Source organism: Chrysemys picta, chromosome 2 (genome assembly GCF_011386835.1).
Source record: "Chrysemys picta bellii isolate R12L10 chromosome 2, ASM1138683v2, whole genome shotgun sequence".
Lineage (NCBI taxonomy): Eukaryota > Metazoa > Chordata > Testudines > Emydidae > Chrysemys > Chrysemys picta.
In genome coordinates this window covers 122442550-122462347 of record NC_088792.1, presented here as the reverse complement: position 1 = coordinate 122462347, position 19798 = coordinate 122442550, and the positions used below count along the sequence as shown (strand labels likewise).

At 41.9% G+C, this 19798-nt stretch overlaps 1 protein-coding gene across 1 annotated transcript in view; it reads left to right on the top strand.

The window, feature by feature from the left end:
• GALNT12 (polypeptide N-acetylgalactosaminyltransferase 12) overlaps positions 1–19798 on the top strand; it is a 95398-nt gene extending 75600 nt beyond the window's left edge. Inside the window, exons 8-10 of the mRNA XM_065584147.1 lie at positions 4509–4622; positions 11215–11370; positions 18069–19798. Of these exons, the coding sequence (XP_065440219.1) occupies positions 4509–4622; positions 11215–11370; positions 18069–18206 (408 nt within the window). The 3' untranslated portion in view covers positions 18207–19798. The remainder of the gene's footprint in view (positions 1–4508; positions 4623–11214; positions 11371–18068) is intronic.

Here is a 19798-nt window from a genome sequence, read left to right as displayed (position 1 = left end):
TGGCAAGCTATATTATGATATTGAGAAGATTTTCCACATTTACTACATACAACTCGTATGGCTTTACTTTTATGAACCACATTAATGTGTTTGTCCCATTTACCAAATGTTGGTAATATCTGGGGACATATTGGACAATTAAAACTATCAACGGGATACTCTAAATAAAAAACCCCATCCTTCCACGAACTACTTTCTAATATATTTATATTACTACCAATAGTGTTAAGATCCTTATTACGATCCCTATTAAAATCAGTACTTGATTCCCTAACATATGGATCATCAAATGTACTTAAATACTTAAAATCTGGATTAAAACTGTCCATAGTTAAATCATTAAAAGTGTCCCTTGTAAAAACCATCGGTAAGATAGATAAAATCTCCTCACCATGATCATCACAAACATTCTCCTCTACCTCCTCTCCATGCTCCACTGGGAGAACTTGATTCTCACTCTCATTCTCATGAGACTTTATTATAGTCCACACCATTTTATCCATTGGTCCAGCGACCCTGATCACACCCCTAATATATTTAACACTGTCAGCCGGGGCATCAAAGCCAACAGCGGGGGCGTTATTAACCCGGTCCAGCGCCAATCCGGTATAAAAATATAAATTACTTTTTTCCATAGCTAAAAGATTTACCCTTTCCAGGGGGAAACTAACCCGTACCTGGGGGAAACTTACCCTTTCCAGGGGGAAACTAACCCGTGCCTGGGGGAGACTACCCTTACCAGGGGGAATCTAACCCTTACCAGGGGGAGTCAACCCGTACCTGGGGGAGGCTACCCTTACCAGGGGGGCATCCATGTGGCACCATATGGGGCTGCCCAACCCCGTCCCACACCCCACTGAATGTGGGATGTGGGTTCGTCCTCCGCAATCCGCCTGGCTATCCAAGCCAGTTACCGACTCTCACCACGAGGAGGTAGCGGTTGGACTTGCAATCCAGAGGCTTTCCTCAAAGAGGGGTCCCAAACAGCATAATGTCGAGCTCTAACGGGCGTGTGAGAAAAGGCTCAGATCTTGGTAGGGGTTGCCCCTATTGACCGGGCTCAAGCCCACCCCCACCTCACCGATAACCCATTCTCTCACTACCCTCAGGCAATGTTTCCGTCCAAGCCCGACAACTGAGAGGGTCCAGAGACGCATGGAGAGCCATTAAGAGAGCCATTAAGACTCCCTGTTCCTTGTCCCCTAACTGCCCCCTCCTAAGACCCCCCCCCCAACTGCCCCCCAGGACCCTACCCCCTACCTGTACCCTGACTGCCCAAAACTTTCTCCACTCCCCCCAAAAAGCCCACCCCCGTTTCTTGACTGCCCCCTCCAGAACCTCCCTGCCCCTTCTCCTGCCCCCTGGCCCCCTTACCCTGCTGCTCAGAACAGGGTGTTGGGCTCTGTGCGAGCCGAGCCGGACACGTGGCTGCGCTCCCCAGCACAACAAAACCCGGTCCCTGGCCCGGCTGCAGGGGAGAGCTGCCGGCTCAGAATGCAGGGCGGATCCGGCTCCTCTACAGCTGCTCTGGAGTCCAGCCCGGGACTTTCCTGCAGCCCTCCCAGCCGCTCGCTCTGCTCTGCCGGGGGAGGGGGGAAATCCCGGACATTTTGAGTGCTTTACAAATTCCCCCCGGACGCTATTTTTAGAACAAAAAGGAGGACATGTCCGGGTAAATCCGGACGAATGGTAACCCTATCACAATGATTATCTCCCCACTTTAGGGTTACCATTCGTCCGGATTTACGAATTTACGGGGGGGGCTTTTTGGGGGGAGTGGAGAAAGTTTTGGGCAGTCAGGGTACAGGTAGGGTCCTGGAGGGCAGTTGGGGGGGGTCTTAGTAGGGGGCAGTTAGGGGACAAGGAACAGGGAGTCTTAGGTAGGGGGTGGGGTTCTGGAGGGCAGTTAGGAGCAGGGGTCCCAGGAGGGGGCAGTTAGGGGACAAGGAACAGGGAGTCTTAGGTAGGGGGTGGGGTTCTGGAGGGCAGTTAGGAGCAGGGGTCCCAGGAGGGGGCAGTCAGGGGACAAGGAGCGGGGGGGGTGGGGGACTGGGAGTTCTGGGGGGGAGCTGTCAGGGGGCAGGAGTGGGGAGAGGGATCGGAGCAGTCAGGGGACAGGGAGCAGAAGGGTTTAGATGGGTTGGGAGTTCTGGGGGGGCTGTCAGGGGGCAGGAGTGCGGAGAGGGATCGGAGCAGTCAGGGGACAGGGAGCAGAAGGGTTTAGATGGGTTGGGAGTTCTGGGGGGGGGCTGTCAGGGGGTGGGGAGTGGTTGGATGGGGCGTGGGAGTCCCAGGGGTCTGTCTGGGGGTGGGGGTGTGGATAAGGGTTGGGGCAGTCAGGGGACAAGAGGCAGGGAGGCTTAGATAGGGAGTGGAGTCCTGGGGGGCAGTTAGGGGCAGGGGTCCCAGGAGGGGGCAGTCAGGGGACAAGGAATGGGGGGGAGGGTTGGGGGTTCTGGGGGGGCGGGAAGTGGGAGGGGCAGGGGCGGGGCTCCTCCCGTCCTCTTTTTTGCTTGCTGAAATATGGTAACCCTAATTGTGATGTTTAATGGAGTATAGGCAAGAGAATATTTATGCTGGTCAGATGCTAGTGGAGCACTTGGTGACTTCTTTGCTTGGAACAGTCATCTGGGGAGTGACAGCTGGGGTGAATATTTGACTCAGTTGATCTTCCCATTGGAATAAATGGCTAGTGTGGCAACACAATTAGATTTCTGAGCATACTAATGAGTAGTACCTCCAACTCTGAAGTCAATTAAAGGCAAGAGAAACCCATTTATGATTGTAGTTTATGTAAGAAAATTGTCATTTATAATTCAGCATAACTTAAATCTGATATTCCTTCATATCAGAAATTATAGGTATTGGGTGCAAGTGTTGGGGGAAGGTTGTAATTTGTATAGTTGTTTCAAGCTTGGCTCAATTTTACTTCTTTTTGTATGTAGCCCTTTACCGGTGTTAAATGTAAATTAAAATTTCTTGGTCAAACCATAATTTACAAAAGGGATAGAAGAAGTTCTAATGCAACTGCCTTCAATCCAAGCCACTCTACAATAAAAAGGAAGCCAGGGAGACTTCCTTTAGCTCTGGAAAGCACCACTAAACTGCAAGGTTTACAGCTGCTCAGATAGAGATCATCAGAATTCAAAATCACTTATTGTTTAGTCACATGTTGATTAGTGGTGTTAATGCACTCACCAGAATGGTGATAAACATCTGGAGAAGGGTGTGTAAGGAGTGTTCTTGAAGCTAAAAGTATTACAGTGCAAATGGATCCAAAAAAAGTGGAAAGAGGAGATTGGGTAGTAGGTAAAAGTGGAGTAAAACAAAAGTAAAGAAAAGTATTTGTGGAATACCCTTTCACTTGTTTTACTTTGATTTGTCCTAATTTATTCATGTCTATTCATTCTCTGCATTGGAAATTATGGATATAATTATCACCTAATACTTAAGCAAAATTACAGCTTCAATAGTTATAGGGACACTAACCCTGCCTGTTTTATTCTTTTATATGCGACATAGCAGGATTCAGGTAAAAGAGGCATTTAGCTTTAATATTTATTTACAGAAGTTGTTTTGTTTCAACATTCGTTTAAGTGGATAATATGTGAATGTGCAAAGCATGTATAAATTTTTAAATCATCATTATGCCCTGGTTCAACTAACTTTCAAGTAACTTGTTTATCTTGGATATTTTTATTAATTGGAAGTTCTTATTGATTTGCCTGTGGAATATTTCATAAAAACAACATAATGTAATCTTTCTGCAAGTGTCAATAGCAGTAAGAAAGGCTGGGTTCAACATGACGACTAGTCATACCTTTAAAAATAAAAAAAACATTTTGTTCAAGTCACCATTGAAATTGTATCCACATGCAGGTTTTAGGAACTTAAATCCTAAACACTAGTTGCCTTCACAGGGTTTTTTCTTCACTCTGAAAGCACACGAGAGTTTTCATTTTTCAAATTGAAATAAATCTCTATTTAAAAAACAAAATTAAATGAACAAAAAGAGAAAAAGAACTATGGATATATGGCAGATTTCCTGGGCTCAGTGGTTAATTGACTAATTTGCTGGGGTCCCAAATTACTGTTCAGATACAGTCCCCACTTACCTAAACCGACTCAAGAATCCAGTTAGACTATGACAACCCAAGTGAGTGCCTCCCATACACTTCTGCCAGGCATGGCCCAGTCCAATCAAGTCAGCAATAGCCGGTCTGCTCCAATCCAATCTGTCAAAGTTGCTGCCACCAAGTCTGCTGCTGCCAGGTTTTGGTTCAGCAAAGCCAGCTGCACAAGGTCTATTCTGGTCCATGATTATCAGGTTCAGTTTACAAAGTCACTTCTATCAGGTCTATTGTTGCCAGGCCCTGATTCAGTGAAACCAGCTCTACTAGGGTTCAGAGCTGCGAGTGGGAAGCCTATAATACAACATGGGGTATGAAGTGACAAATGTATTTACTTCAGGCTGATGCTTTAATTTGTTCTTTTTTTTTCTTATTTAGCTGAAAAATAGAGGAATGGCAAATTATTGCTTTGATTATAATCCTCCAAATGAGCATGAAGTAACAGGGCACAGAATCATATTATATCCATGCCACGGCATGGGACAAAATCAGGTAAGATTTGTTTTTTTACTGTAGTTATGATTAACTGTCTTAGGATGTATGATACTAAGTAAAAATGCTCCACAGTATTTCTGAGGGGACATGTGGCCACTGCAATGTGATCTTAGTCAGCACCATTCCTATTTTTGTTTCCTCAATGAGATTCTGTTAACTTTCTTGTGCCCCATAGAAAACTGAAGTCAGGTTTTCAGAGTTCTAAGTTGCATTTGGAAGATAACTAGGCCATGTTGACCCATCAAAGTCTCCCCACATCTGTCAAGCAATTGTACCTTTTAAAATGTGTTCTCATTAGAATACTTGTCTAACTTTTTAAAATATATACATATTAATTGCCTTCCTGGGTAAAGGTGTTTCTTCTAAACTCCCTTAGAATCTGATCCTCTCTCAGCTTTGGTTTTTGCATTCTTGGTTTGAAGCCTGTTAGCCTCACCATACTTCTCATGGTTTGAAATACCAAGTAGAAAAATGGCTTTAGTTTTGTGTACAATTTTAATCTACATACAGTCATGAGATCTTAACCTTCTGAAAGTGTTGCAGGGCTCCAGGACTGTAATAACTTAAGATATTTGAGTAAGTAGCCTTTTAATGCTGGGGTTTCACATAACTCTGAGGACTGATTGGTGCCTCCACATGCCAGCACTCTTTCTGATGTATTGGTGTACCATCCTCGTATGTCTTCTGGTTCCTTCCAGGACTGAGGAGGTACGGCGTGCCCATAGTGGGTGGTCAAATATCTAGGTGTGTGGTTGAGAGGCAGAGGAGTGTAAGTGTATGGCAGGAGGGACTAGAAAACTTGGGCAGGTGACTGGGTTTGGGGAGGTGAACAGGGACAAGGATGAAGAGTTTCAGAGGAGCACCAGAGTTGAGGAGGGTCATGCAGTTTACCAGTCACCTTTGTAAACTTCTGGAAACTGTCAGACTATGAAGAAACTTAAAATATAAAGGGGTGTGAGCAAAGCTATCTTCAAAGGGAAACTTTCAATACAGAATCCATTTTACCTTCTTTTTGGGGGGGAAAAGGGTATTCCAAGCTTCCATTGAATTTAATTGAGAACAAAGTTATTCCTGCCATGATTTATCATATGGCAGTAAGATGTATTAGTAGCTGTATTATCAGTGTTAGTATTTAATAGTATTGGTTGTTTAGATTGCAGCAAAGGCCAAAATGTGTGGGTACTGTCTAAACACAGGAAACAGTCCCTGCCCTGAAGACAAAGACAGATGAAGGGTGGGGGTGTAGTTATACATCATAAAGCCAAGGGATTTGGGTGAGGTTAGGCATATCTTAGATTTTAAGCACACTAAATGTCATCCTTTCCTTGTTCCACAATTCAGTCCTCCTCCCCCAACACGCTGTTTCAAATGAGTAGTTCAGTGAGATGATTAATGAAATAGATAAACAGATAATTTAGTCACCTAGCTTCTTGTTAGGAAGAAGTGACTACTTCCATGGATTGACATCGGAGCTAATCACACCCATAGGAATGGATGAACTCCAAAAGGCACTCATCCAGTAATTTTATACTCAGGGGTTTCTGTTCCTTTTTAGGCTATTTTCATATTCTAATGAAAGTTTTTCAACAAAAACATGAATTTCAGCTTTGTTCCAATAGAAAAAAAAAATCAGGGTACAAGGGCAAAACCAATAGAGAACTATTTATTTTCCTGCTTTTAAAAGGTTGTGACAGGATGACAATTTGCAATTTTTTTTTATTAGAAATAGAAAATTAACTCCCATTCTATTGTGAAGATATCACAATATAACACTCCCCCCACCCCTGGCTCCCAGTCTTCCTATGCAGTCAACAGGAACAGTAAAAGGCACATCCCTGACAGACAGGCCACCCCCTGCCAAATTTCAATGCCCTGCTCCAAAACATGGGGGCACTCACAGAAGATGTCACCAGAATTTGCTAATGTTGCACAAGGGTGTGGGACTCCCAAGTTCGAGTCCTTGCTCCAATGACTACTTAATTTATAAAAATGGAACAGCATTAACAGAGGAGATTAGGAGTCCCCTCCAGAATATCCCATAGACCTGTGGCTAGGACACTCTTCTGCAACATGGGAGTTCCAAGTTCAAATCTCTTTTCCAAGCAGCCAGAGGGGGAAATTGAACCCAGATTTCCCACATTCCAAGTAATTACCCTAACTACTGGGCTAAAAGTTATAAGAAGGGTGGCATCAGTCTGAGTGGGATATAGAAGGAAGATATTTGGACTCGTTGGGGAAAGAAGGTGAGGCCAGTGTTGGCTGCAATAGCTAATCCATTATTGTTTGGAGTGGTAGGAGCCAAATCTGCTTGGATGCAAATCTGAAAGCAGGCTGAACACCACTTCAAGTCTGGGAAGTTGTCAGTGACTGGTTGTAGCTGGCCTTAGTGTTCAAACCCTCAAAAGTCCAGTGCCTTTCTCAGTATGGTTAAGAATCAGTGGTGAGAGCTCGCACTGATTAGGCTCAGCTGGAGTTTTCTGTCCAGTTCTGGACACAAGATTTCAGGAAAGATGTGGCTGAATTGGAGAAAGTCCAGATAAGAGCAACAAAAATTATTAAAGATCTAGAAAACATGACCTATGAGGGAAGATTGAAAAAACTGCGTTTGTTCAGTCTGGAGAAAAGACGACTGAGGTTGATACAAGGAAGAGGGAGAAAAAATGTTTAACCTCTGAGAATAGGACAAGAAGCAATGGGCTTAATTTGCAGCAAGAGAGGTTTAGACTTGAACATTAGGGAAAACTTCCTAACTTTCAGGATAGTTAAGCACTGAATAAGTTGCCTAAGGAGGTTGGAGATTTTTAAAAACAGGTTAGAGAAGCACCTGTCAAGGATGGTCTAGATAATATTTAGTCTTGCCATGAGTGCAGGGGACTGGACTAGGAGATCTCTTGAGGTCCCTTCCAGAATTCTATGATTATGGGTCCCCCATGATAGAATAAAATTTCTAAGGATCACCATTGGAGCTAAGATGACATTGTGGCCATGGAGGAGGCTGGTTCACAGAGCGCTCATCACAGGGATGTTACTGTTTCACAACTAATCATTTTTAGACAAATGGGGAATGGAGGGGTGAAATGTAAAAGCCTCCTGGTTTTGTGAGCAGGTCCCTGAGAAGGGAACATAAGGCAGCTTATGTTGACCTAATGATGTAAGTGTACACACGACCACCTTGTCCCACCAGTGTTAGTGCCCTACTACAATGACATCATAACTCCACCTCCATGAGAGGCATAGTGCTTATGTCAGTGTAGTTAGGGTGATGCAGTGTCTGTGTAGACACTGTTACTTCCATTGGCTGTTGGCTAGCTTGTCAATTTCATGGCTCCAGAAGCCGTGAAATTGACAAGCCAGGTAGCTAGAACCCTGCTACCCCCAGCTCCCCACTGGGCTGCTGCCTGGAGTCTTCCCACTCAGAGCTGAGAAGCCGAGGTGGCTGGCCCCCACTCCCAACTAGGAGCTGACAGCCAGGGGGGACTGCTGGGCTTCTGGCAGGGAGCTAAGAGCCCTGACTTTCAGCCCTCCACACTGCCACTCTTCAGTCAATGGAAGTGCCCCTGGCGAGGGTGCACACCACCGACAGAAGGAGGTTAGTGTGGACATCAACCACCACAATAATTACTGTAAGTCAACCTAACATAGGTCAACTTAGGGCTGTAGTGCAGACATACCCTCAGTTCCACACTGATAGGGAGTGTTGGCTCTATAGAATGTATTAAACACATCTCCTTGTGCTGCTACAAAGGCTAGTTTGGACTGTGATGTAGTCCCTCCCCAGCAAGGTGTGCTCAACATGAGGAATAAGAAATAAAATCAAGAAATATAACCTGACTATCCTGCATGGGAATGTGTGATGTGCTAATTATGACTATTGATATTTCTATTATTCATAAAATTGAGATGGTTGATACTTTCTTTAAAAAGTGGTGTGAGCCATGTTGCAAGTAGAGCTCGTTGAAAATTTCAGTGGAACAGTTTAGCATCAGAAAATGCAGTTCTGTGAAAATTGAGACATCTCATTGGAACGTGTAGATTTCAAGAAAATGTTATGGAAGGATGAATTATTTCAATAATGTCAATGTTTTGTTTCAGTATTATTTGAGTTCATTTTGTTAATATATAATTTTAAAATTATATATTTAATATTTTATTTTTTAATGTTTCAGCATTCTCAAAATGAAATGCTTCTGTGGTTTCAAATGAGAAGTTTTCATTCCATAAGAAAATTCAACATTTCGTTCCAATTCTTTTTTAAGTCAGCATTTCCCACAGAACAGAAATTTCATTCTCAGTTGTTTGAGCATTGGCCTGCTAAACCCAGGGTTGTGAGTTCAATCCTTGAGGGGGCCACTTAGGGATCTGGGGCAAAAAATCAATACTTGGTCCTGCTAGTAAAGGCAGGGGGCTGGACTCTATGACCTTTTGAGGTCCCTTCCAGTTCTATGAGATAGGTATATCTCCATATATTTATTTTTTTTATTTAGTTAGTTACAAAGAGTTAGGCTCTTACAATGTGGCTTCTGGAAGCTTATGTGATCTTTAAAATGTGGTCCTCCAACAGTTCTTTATAGTGGCTTTTTAAAAGTATTTTTAAATTACTTACCTTGACCTTTCTACACTAGAATATTTTGTACATATTAACATCGGGTGCTTGTAATGGAGTTGGGACTCACCACCTGGCACCTCCTATTGCTCGTCTCGGGAATTAGCTCAGTTCAGTGGAGCGCCTTCTTCTGGTGGTGTCCCACCCATTGTCTCTCCCTTGGTTGGCATCTGAACCCGCGTCGCTCTCCAGCTCGTGGCGTCCTCTTCAGGACCCCCAGCAATGCCCCTCAGTCCATCCACACCCCCTTCTGGGGGTGGGGGAGGGAGGGTGAGCAGCAGTGCTACACTCCAGCTATCGTGTCCAACCACACCCTCTTGTCAGGGATCTGGCATAGTCTATAATGGCCGCTCCCTATGGCTAGTGGTACTGCAAGGGGGGAAACCCAGGCCCGCCCTCTACTCTGGATCCCGGCCCAGGGACCCTCTGGCAGCAGCCTCACTGTCCTTCTCTCCCCTCCATCTGTCCACATCCCTGGGCCACTTCCCCTTCAACCCCTCGCACCAGCTAGGCCCTTCCCCTCAGGGCCTGCAGTCTGGAGTACTCTTCTGCTCCCCCAGGCCTGCTCAGCACTGCCCTGTCCCAGGTGCTAGTCTCCCCCTATGGAGACAGACCTTCCCCTCTCAAAGGCCTGGGACAGACTGACTGCTCTTTCCCTGAGCAGCATTTTTACAGGGCTGAGCCTGGCCCTGATTGGCTGCCTCCAATCTGGGCCCTGATTGGCTCCCAATAAGCCCTTCCCTAATTGGCTGCACATCTGCGCAGGCGCACTGGCTTGCTGCAGCCTAAATCCTCCAGGAGTGGGGTAGTTTTCAATTGTTTTAGCTATATTTGTTTCCATAAAGCCTCAGTCATACTTCTTAAAACTGTTTTGCAAATGGTTTTCTCTTCTATGCTGTCAGTTAAACTGTTTTTAACACTGGGACAGCTGCACTGATAACAATGTGTACGATATTTTCTGGGGTGGATAAGTCTCTTGTCTTACAATAGTAAGTATAACTTAGTCCCCCTAAAACAATTTAAACATCCCTCACATCCATGCATAATAGTGCTCAAGATGATTTACAAGCATGCTAAATACAAATAACTATTTAAACTTTGCCCATACCCTCTGATGAAGTCCAAATTTTGGCAAAAATCCATGATAAATATCACTGTAGCTCCAGGAAAAGCAGGAAAAAAGTCTGGTTTTGCTAGAATTACTATCAAATTTCTATTACCCCAATTATTACCATTACAGCATTTTCAGCCTTAATGGCGTGAGATGCCCAGGAATGCAACCAAAACTGGATTGTAGAGTATCATACAATAACCAATGCCACACAACTTCCTTAAAATCCTATTTATGTTTAAAAGAAGCTGTACCTAATTTTTCTGAGAATATCATTCTGAAAATTGACGTAGTGAAATGCACTTCATCTTGCATACTGTAAACTGTAATTGTAAACAAGTTTTTGATTAAACTGAACATTTTAAAGTTTCAATGAACAACAACCTCCTTAATTAAAAATGACATTATTTGTGACACTAAAATTATGGAGGCCTAGTGTCAATCTATAAACTAGTCTCCATCCCACTGTAGTGATGATATAGATTAAAAACTATTGCATTACAATCAAACTTTTAAATCAACCTATAAGCTTTGTAACTTTTTCAGTATAAGGAACTCTGCTTTCTTTCATGTTTGTACAGCATTTAGCACATTGTGGGTGCTACCAGAAACAATATGTGGTGATAATACTGCTGCAGGATTACTTTCACATAGAAAGTAAAGTAAGTACGAGTAGTCAAGACTCCTGGAATGAAAACTCTCAACAGAATTTCTCTCCAACTCTAAATGAACAGGCAACTCTAAGTGACCATATTAGCACACTGATAGATGGAAATGTTTACCTTTACTGCATCCTTTTTTCTAATAAAATACTTTTTGTTTGCATACTGCACATGTAACATTAATGTCCTTTGTTTCCTGTCTGGGATTGGCAGTTTTTCGAATATACATCTCATAATGAAATACGTTACAACACCCGGCAGCCTGAAGCCTGTGCAGCAGTTGATTCCGGGACTGACTATTTGACAATGTACTTGTGTCAAGACAATGTTCAAAATATTCCTGAAAATCAGAAATTTGTTTTCAGAGAGGTAAGCGTGTCAGTTTTTAAACTTTATTGTTTCTGGTCATCATGCAAGCAGCACAAACCCAGAACATGGGTTGGGGTGTTACATCCAGAGCTTTTAGATAGAAACCATTATGATGAATTGTCTTATCAATCCAAAATTATGCCATTAATTGTAAAAGTAGCCTACCTCTTATGTGGTGCTAGCATCTGGAAGCGAGTCCATTTTCAAATCACAAAAAATCATAATTTTCTTACTATGTGAGTACAAAACAGGTGAGACTCAGAAAAAAAATTCTTAAATGGCCCATTTTTGGCTGAAGAGTCGTGGTATGGCAATGAGGGAGGGAGCAGGGTGAGTGCTGATATGTGTGGGGGAAAGAGTCTTGGGAAAATGGGCTGTGGAATGAGTCCAGTCCCTCTGTGCTGATGGTGCCTGATTGTAGGGTCACTCAGCACCTCTGGCATTCCTGTCTTGGTACCTTCAACTCAGAGTATTTCAGGTGCTTGTGCCACCTCACCCTCACTCATCTATCTCCCGCCATAGTCTCTTTGCTCCTACACACACACACACACACCCCAGCTTGTCTCCTCACATCCCTTGTCTCCCCGTCTTCCTTTCACCATACCACTGTCTCCCAGTCCCATCGCCCATCACAGCAATGCCTCCGCCTCTACCCACACCACTACCTGTTGCTGTTCCTGCCATTCTATCCCTATCTCTCTGTGTCCCAAGACTTCCTTTCCAATTCCATGCTCCCTGCTGCCTCCATAGACCTTATGCCTCACTCATTGAAGTCCCCACTATCCTTGTCCACTCACTTGCCTACCATTCTTCTCTGCCCTCTCCTGTCCCAAATCCCTTTCCCTTTACATTCAAACACATACTCACATCCCCCTGTACATCACTCATATTATCCTCTGTTTGCCCATAGCCACAGCATCTCCTGCTGCCATACCTACTTCCTCCAACCTCTGCGTATCCCAAGGCTGCCCTGCCACCCCATGGTCCCTGTTACCCCCACAATCCTTTTATCCAGCAATATATACCTCCCACATCCTGCTGTCCAGGAACCATACCTGCTACCCCAGCTGTCACACATACCCCATAGCTCACAGCCCCTTAATATCCCCCCTCCGATCTACAATGCCCCATAACCTCCTCCTTCCCCCAAGCCCTCAGCCCCCTTCTCATACAGTCCCTTCTGCCTTCCCCATCACATCAAAATGTGCCCTGCATCAAAATGTGCCTGTTCACCATCGTAACCTCTGGCAGTGTAATGTATGGATATTTTAACAAGTATTGGGAGTCAATCAAAATGGTGCCACCACCCCACTTTTCACTTTTAGCCCAAAGGAGGGCACATTTTGATGTGCTGCTATCCCCACTGCCAGAGCCTTTCCCCGCAGTGGAAAAAGGCTCCCACTGGGACACTACATTGCTAAAAATTGCAATGTAGACAGGGAAGGGACTGCTTGGCCATATAGAGAGCTGTGTAGGGTACATACCCACAGGGTTCAGGTGTGTTTTTACTTACCTAAGCAGTGCCTTACTGTCTACACTGCTATTTATACCCATGCTAGAGGTGTGTATAGTGTATGTACTCTATGTGCTGCCATAAGGAGTGTGCAGTATAGATGTATCCTAAGATGACACATTGAATGGATCCCAGACACTTCAGAAAAAGCAAGATTTGAAAAAATGTGATTTGAAATACTTCCGAGTTCAGTGCATTCAGAAGCATTAATTTTTAAGACTAATGTATTGATTTTGAGCCACTGAAATCCTCTCCCATGGCTGTTGATCACATCACTTCCTTTGAATCCCTACACTAGCTCCCCATCTTCTGTTGCATTAGATTTAAACTACCAGTCACCACCTTCATGGCTTTCTATAAATCTATCCCTTCCTACCTAACTTCCCTTTTTGAGCTTCAGATGATCTCCTACGACAAATACCGATAATAATACATTTGTACTGGGAATTGTTACTGAAAAAATTACCCAACTGAATAATGTAGTGTGACAGGGCAGCAATAATGCTATAATTAAGGCTGGGTTCTTTTTTGCATTTAGACTCTTTTGTGGGGTCTGCAGTTAGCTGATGGAAATTATGGTTTACATTGTTCCTTCCATTCTCCAGTGAAGCATGCACAAGCCTTTTTGAACAGGTTAGGAGAGGAATTAGAATGCTGCCATTTGTCATATGCCCCCATGTGATGTTTTGTGCATCCAAAACTGAGAATCTCCAGCTGTAGTATGGAAAGTTCATATGCTCTTTTAGGGAAAAAGGTTGGACAGAGGTAAATGGGAGGATAGAATTGATATGAAACTGTAAAATTGCACTAATTTATCAGAGATTGATGACAGAGGTCATAGTCTGTCATTAAAAAAGCATTTAGGAAAAACTTAGAGAGGGGGGGGAAATGCATTTTGCCATGTAGAGGCATAATTATGGGAATCCTTAATGTTGTGAATCAGAGTTTGAAGAATCATTCTCTAAAAAAATGAAAGGAACAGAATGAAGAAGAGATGAGGCTGCAGTCGCTACAGGAGCAGAATTAGGTTGTTTGTTGCATTTTTGTTTATGATGTTTGTTACATGTGTTGGCTAAAGATGATGCATTTTATAAGCGGCTGTGAAGTAGCTGTATTGTTTTTCAACAGAACTTAAATGTTGTTTCCCTAGATATTTATGTTTGTGATGTTGGTTATTCATCATGAGAAACTTTAGCCATTAGACAACATAATGGTCTTGTGTGTGGATGTTATTAGGTTCAGTATTATGTTCTGACATGTATACTTTAGATGCTGGTAATAATGTACAATCATACCGTTTAATATTGTGACATGTATTGAAACTGATGGTAATTGCCTGATTTAAAGACCTGAGGCCTGATCCAAAACTCATTGAAGTCGGTGGGAAGATTGACTCCCAATATTTGTCAAATATCCATACATTACACTGCCAGAGGTTACGATGGTGAACAGGCACATTTTGATGCAGGGCACATCCAATGGATTTTAAATCAGGCCCTAAGTAAATAATGAGTATAAACTAAAAAAAGGACCTCTGGATTTGGCCCACACATTTTATGCTGTCAATGATAATTACATTTTTCTTGTAATGTGTTATGAGAGTTAATAGTTCATCCCTGGGCTTGTCTACATGACGGGGTAACACACATTTACATAGCTGTGATTTCTAAAGTGCACTAGCATGTTGTGCATTAACTGCTCTGTGTAGATACTGTTGGTGCATGCCAAAGTAATTTACTGCCATTGAAACGGTACTACCTTAAAGTGCAGTAGGGAACCTTTAGTGCACACCAGCAGGGTCTATACAGAGCAAATCAATGTACACATGCTGGTGTGCATTACCCTACTGTGTAGACAAGCCCTCTGTGAGACCTAGTTCATTATATGTATGAAAAATTCCACTTAGAACCCAATCTGCTTGCAGAAACTCTTACTGAAGCCAGTGGGAGCACCAAACACAGGCTTGCAGGATCAGGCTGTTTATAAGAGGAAAGTAGGTAGTAATGGGAGCAATTATATAGATTTTTTTTCTTTAATTCCCTTTCTAAAGAGATCTGTTTAAGGGCATATATTTTAAGTTGTATAATACATGCTCTAATGATATCATATAGGTGTGCACTATAAATTTGCTTTTTTCTATTTTCAAAATAGTGTGATCTGTAATATAAAAACAAAAGAAGCATCTTTTGACAGATTATTAGGAGAACTCCAATTTTATAGGCAGTAAATATTCTCACTTCCAAATCTCCTTGTTTTAGTTAGGTCATATCTAATGAAGAAAGTTTGCCCAGATTCTAGCATATCCAAACAAGTGGATGTCTAACAACTGAAAACAGGCACAATTTCACTAACTCAGTGGAGTAATGTCCCAAGGTGTTTATCTATAGGATTTGGTTGTATATATCTTGGCCAACTTTCAAGACACCTATGGGGAATGGTGAACATTTGAATGTGTTCTTTGAGGTACATGGAGTTGTGTCTAGGGGTCAGTAATTTCTTCGGGCACTTATACCATGCTCATCTAAACCTAAATTCACAGCTGTTGAAATAAGTTTCTTTAAGATAAATTCTGCCTTCAAATTACACATAACTACCATGGAAATCTATGGTAGTTGTGCATGCTATCATAATGCAGGATTTGGTCCATTCTTTTAATTGAACTAGCATACCTTAGAAAGAGGGTATTTACCAGTAATTATGGTTCTTTGAGGGATGCCTCTACATATTCACACTCATGAGATTGAAGGTGCCTGCTCTGCAGTCTTCCATGTACAAGCATCGCTTCATGGCATCAAATGTTTGGGGACTTAAAGCTAGATAAGGGAAGTGCAAGTCTTAGTCCTTTTCTTCTGAACCCCAGAATCCAGAAATGTGTAAGAATTCTGAGGGAGAGGGGGAGGTAGGTAGAGAGTGTGAATATGCAGAAGCACCCCTTAAAAATACACAGTACCTCGTAAGTAACTTCTCTTCTTTTGAGGACCTCTTCATATTTCCACTCATGAGAGACCAGTAAGCAGTGCAACCCAGATGGAAGATGGGCAGAAGAGTAACATAAGTACTGTAAATCCTGTCTGCTCAAGCTAACATCATAGTGGAACTCTGACACCAACTTTGGGAGGAACTTAGGATAATGTTTTAGTACTGCTTTGTTTTTGTAAAACAGTAAGTGGTGGGTCAAGGCATCAAAGCATGCAATTCACCCCAGCAGCCTGATCAGAATTAAGTTTAAGTCCTGTGTTGGCACTGGGACTTAAACTAGTAGATATTGGTCAATCCTTTCAGGAACCTGGATACCATGGACTGAAGATGGAAAAACCTTCAACAGGAGGGGGAATAGGCCAAAATTGCAGATTTGTTGACACTGATGGATGTCAGAGTCCTTGATTTTTAAGATCTAACAAGTAGTCCGTTACTGGTGGCAAAGAGGCAGAGCACCAGGAAAACCTGTTTTCCACTCAGAACCAGTGCATCTACACTAGCATCTGAGGTATTTGTTGTCTTTTGGAGCCAAGAGAGGTTGTGGCCTAACCTAGAAACAGCTGGGTCCTGGAACCTCCTCCTGGACTGGGAAAGGGGTCTTTGATTTCTCCACAGTTGGATATGTAGCTTCCTAGGAACCTAATTTCTTGGCAGGCATTGCTGACGGAGTTGAGGTTCGCTTGGATGAACTCGAGACTCCCGTAATCAGAAGGCCTTAAGCGTCAGCTTGATGTTCCTTGGGGACTCTGTGTATGAAGAGCTGGTAGACCTTGCATCCATCCAAGGCTTGCACTACCCTGAAGCAAAATAGGCATCTAACTTCACAAAGATTCTGGGCAAGAGACACACCTGGAATAGAGGCTACCAACAGAAGTAAAAACTGTTTACAAAATAAGCAAAAAGCTAAGGATTTTTGTCAGGCAAGATCATATGAGGGGAACATAAGAATGGCTATACTAGGTCAGACCAAAGGTCCATCCATCCCAGTATCCTATCTACCAACAGTAACCAATGCCAGGTGCCCCAGAGAGAGTGAACCTAACAGGTAATGATCAAGTGATCGTTCTCCTGCCATCCATCTCCACCTTCTGACAAACAGAGGCTAGGGACACCATTCCTTATCCATCCTTGCTAATAGCCATTAATGGACTTAACCTCCATGAATTTATCTAGTTCTCTTTTAAACCCTGTTATAGTCCTAGCCTTCACAACCTCTTCACGCAAGGAGTTCCACAGGTTGACAGTGCGCTCTGTGAAGAAGAACTTCCTTTTATTTGTTTTAAAGCTGCTGCCCATTAATTTCATTTGGTAGCCCCTAGTTCTTATATTATGGAAACAAGTAAATAACTTTTCCTTATTCACTTTCTCCACACCACTCATGATTTTATATACCTCTATCATATCCCTCCTTAATCTCCTCTTTTCCAAGCTGAAAAGGCCTAGCCTCTTTAATCTCTCCTCATATGGGACCCGTTCCAAACCCCTAATCATTTTAGTTGCCCTCCTCTGAACCTTTTCTAATGCCAGTATATCTTTTTTGAGATGAGGAGACCACATCTGTACGCAGTATTCAAGATGTGGGCGTACCATGGATTTATATAAGGGCAATAAGATATTCTCTGTCTTATTCTCTATCCCTTTTTGAATGATTCCTAACATCCTGTTTGCTTTTTTGACTGCTGCTGCATACTGCGTGGACGTCTTCAGAGAACTATCCACGATGACTCCAAGATTTCTTTCTTGATTAGTTGTAGCTAAATTAGCCCCCATCATATTGTATGTATAGTTGGCGTTATTTTTTCCAATGTGCATTACTTTACATTTATCCACATTACATTTCATTTGCCATTTTGTTGCCCAATCAGTTAGTTTTGTGAGATCTTTTTGAAGTTCTTCACAGTCTGCTGTGGTCTTAACTATCTTGAGCAGTTTAACCCTTAGGTTCCTCTAGCCACAGCTTGTGCCAGTAAGAAAGAAATTAAGGTTCTTGGGCCCCATTGCTGCAAAGCAACATTCATGTAAACCCAAAAGATGCAGTTTTTGACCTTGGCATCAGGCGCTTTGGATTCAGTTCAGTGCTTTTAAGGAAAAGTATAAGTTTAGCTATAGATGTTTCCTGTAACATTTCAAATATGGTAAAATTTAATGAATAACTCTTAATCTTAAGACTGTGCTGTAAATAATAATTTTCCATCATCTTTTGTAGGATGGTACTTTGTTCCATGTACAAACCCAGAAGTGCCTACAAGCCGAATCTAACTCTTACAATGGCAATCCAGCACCATTATTGCGACCATGTAGCAATTCAGAATACCAAAAATGGTTCTTCAAAGAAAGAAGTTGATCCAGATGTCATCAACTGTATGGCAGAATATGAAAATATTAACTTTCTAGTCAGCAGCTAGGAAATCTGTGGACAAATTACATAGCTGATCTATTTTTGTATGAAAAGAGTTGTAACTTGTTTACAAGTTGTAAACCTTGTTTTCTGGAGCACTAAAAGACATTAAGTGTTGAACTCTATTGAACGAGCACTGTGAATATACTGTGCTGCAGAAATCTCCTCTTCCACTGTTCTCTTTACTTGGCAGCTATACTGTTTCTAAAATGTTTTATGTTTTTCATACATGACTATATTTTTTTAACCTACTGTGTGCAAGTAAGGAAGTGAAAGTAATTGCACTAAAGCTATCTGCCAGTAACTTTAAAATCTTTATTTTTCTAAAACATTCTACAGTGGTAGCTTTTTAACAGATATTAGCTAAGGATTCTTATTTTAAATTCCAAAAATGTAAGTTTAGGTCAAATTCTGCCCTGAGATGTGAAAGTCAAGCAGAGCTCTCATTGAAATCAATGTGGAGTCGCACATCTACATCTCAAGCCAGACTAGGTCCTAATAATTTTGCACAAATAACACTCCAGATTGCACATATTTTACTGAATGTTATAACATTTTAAATGTTCATGGTACTTGACAGATTCCTAATAAAGCTGCTTAAGGTTATCTTTGGAGTAAAATTAGTGATTATTTACTGATCTTTCGTTAGTGTAAGAAATAAAGCACCAATATTAAAAATAAATTTGTGGGGGAAAATTAAATTCATATGGGGCCCAATCTTAGAAGTGTGTAGTATGTACTTCAAATGGAAGTTCTGCATGCACAAATCGTTCAAGATCTGACTCATAGACACTAAAGCTTTAATTCAAAGTTCAGTTTTTAAGCAAATACATTTAAAAATGGATAACTTCAGTTTCATTGCTACTGTTAATGCACTCCTTTTCTACAAAAATCATTGAAACAAAAATTGTTTTGTAATAAATTTAAGTGATAAGATTGTAATTGATGCTAATCTAAACATTTGTCTTCATGATTGTAATTGTTTTCTAAGAATTTTGATTATGAATAACAAGCTGTTCAATTCATCATGTACATTCCTACTGAAGTCTGGATATTTAATTAGCATCTATACAAGATGATGTTTGCTTAGAGCATAGGAATTGCCATACTAAATCAGACAAGTTATCATAGTCCAGTAGTTTGTCTTTGACAGTGGTCAGCAACAGATGCTTCAGCCCATAGAGCAAGTTTCTTCCTTATCGCTGTCAAAGGTCCACTTATGTGCTAAAGCATGAGTGTTTATATCTCTTCCAGAATACTTATTCTTTTATCCTTACTTTTGTAATTGTGGACGTTCTTGTTATCCATATAAACATCCATACCTTTTCTGAATCCTGGTGAACTCATGTCATATTTGCATACTTATTTCATGATTGTTGGGGACTGTGTGCCTTTAGAGAATATGTATGTAGGTTCTCCCAAGATTGTTGCAAAACTAATGTTTTTATAAGCACCTTTACAATTCTGTCTCTGTGGATTTGGTTGATGAAACTGATATTGGATCTAATAAAATAATTTGTGAATTAATAGGTTCAAAA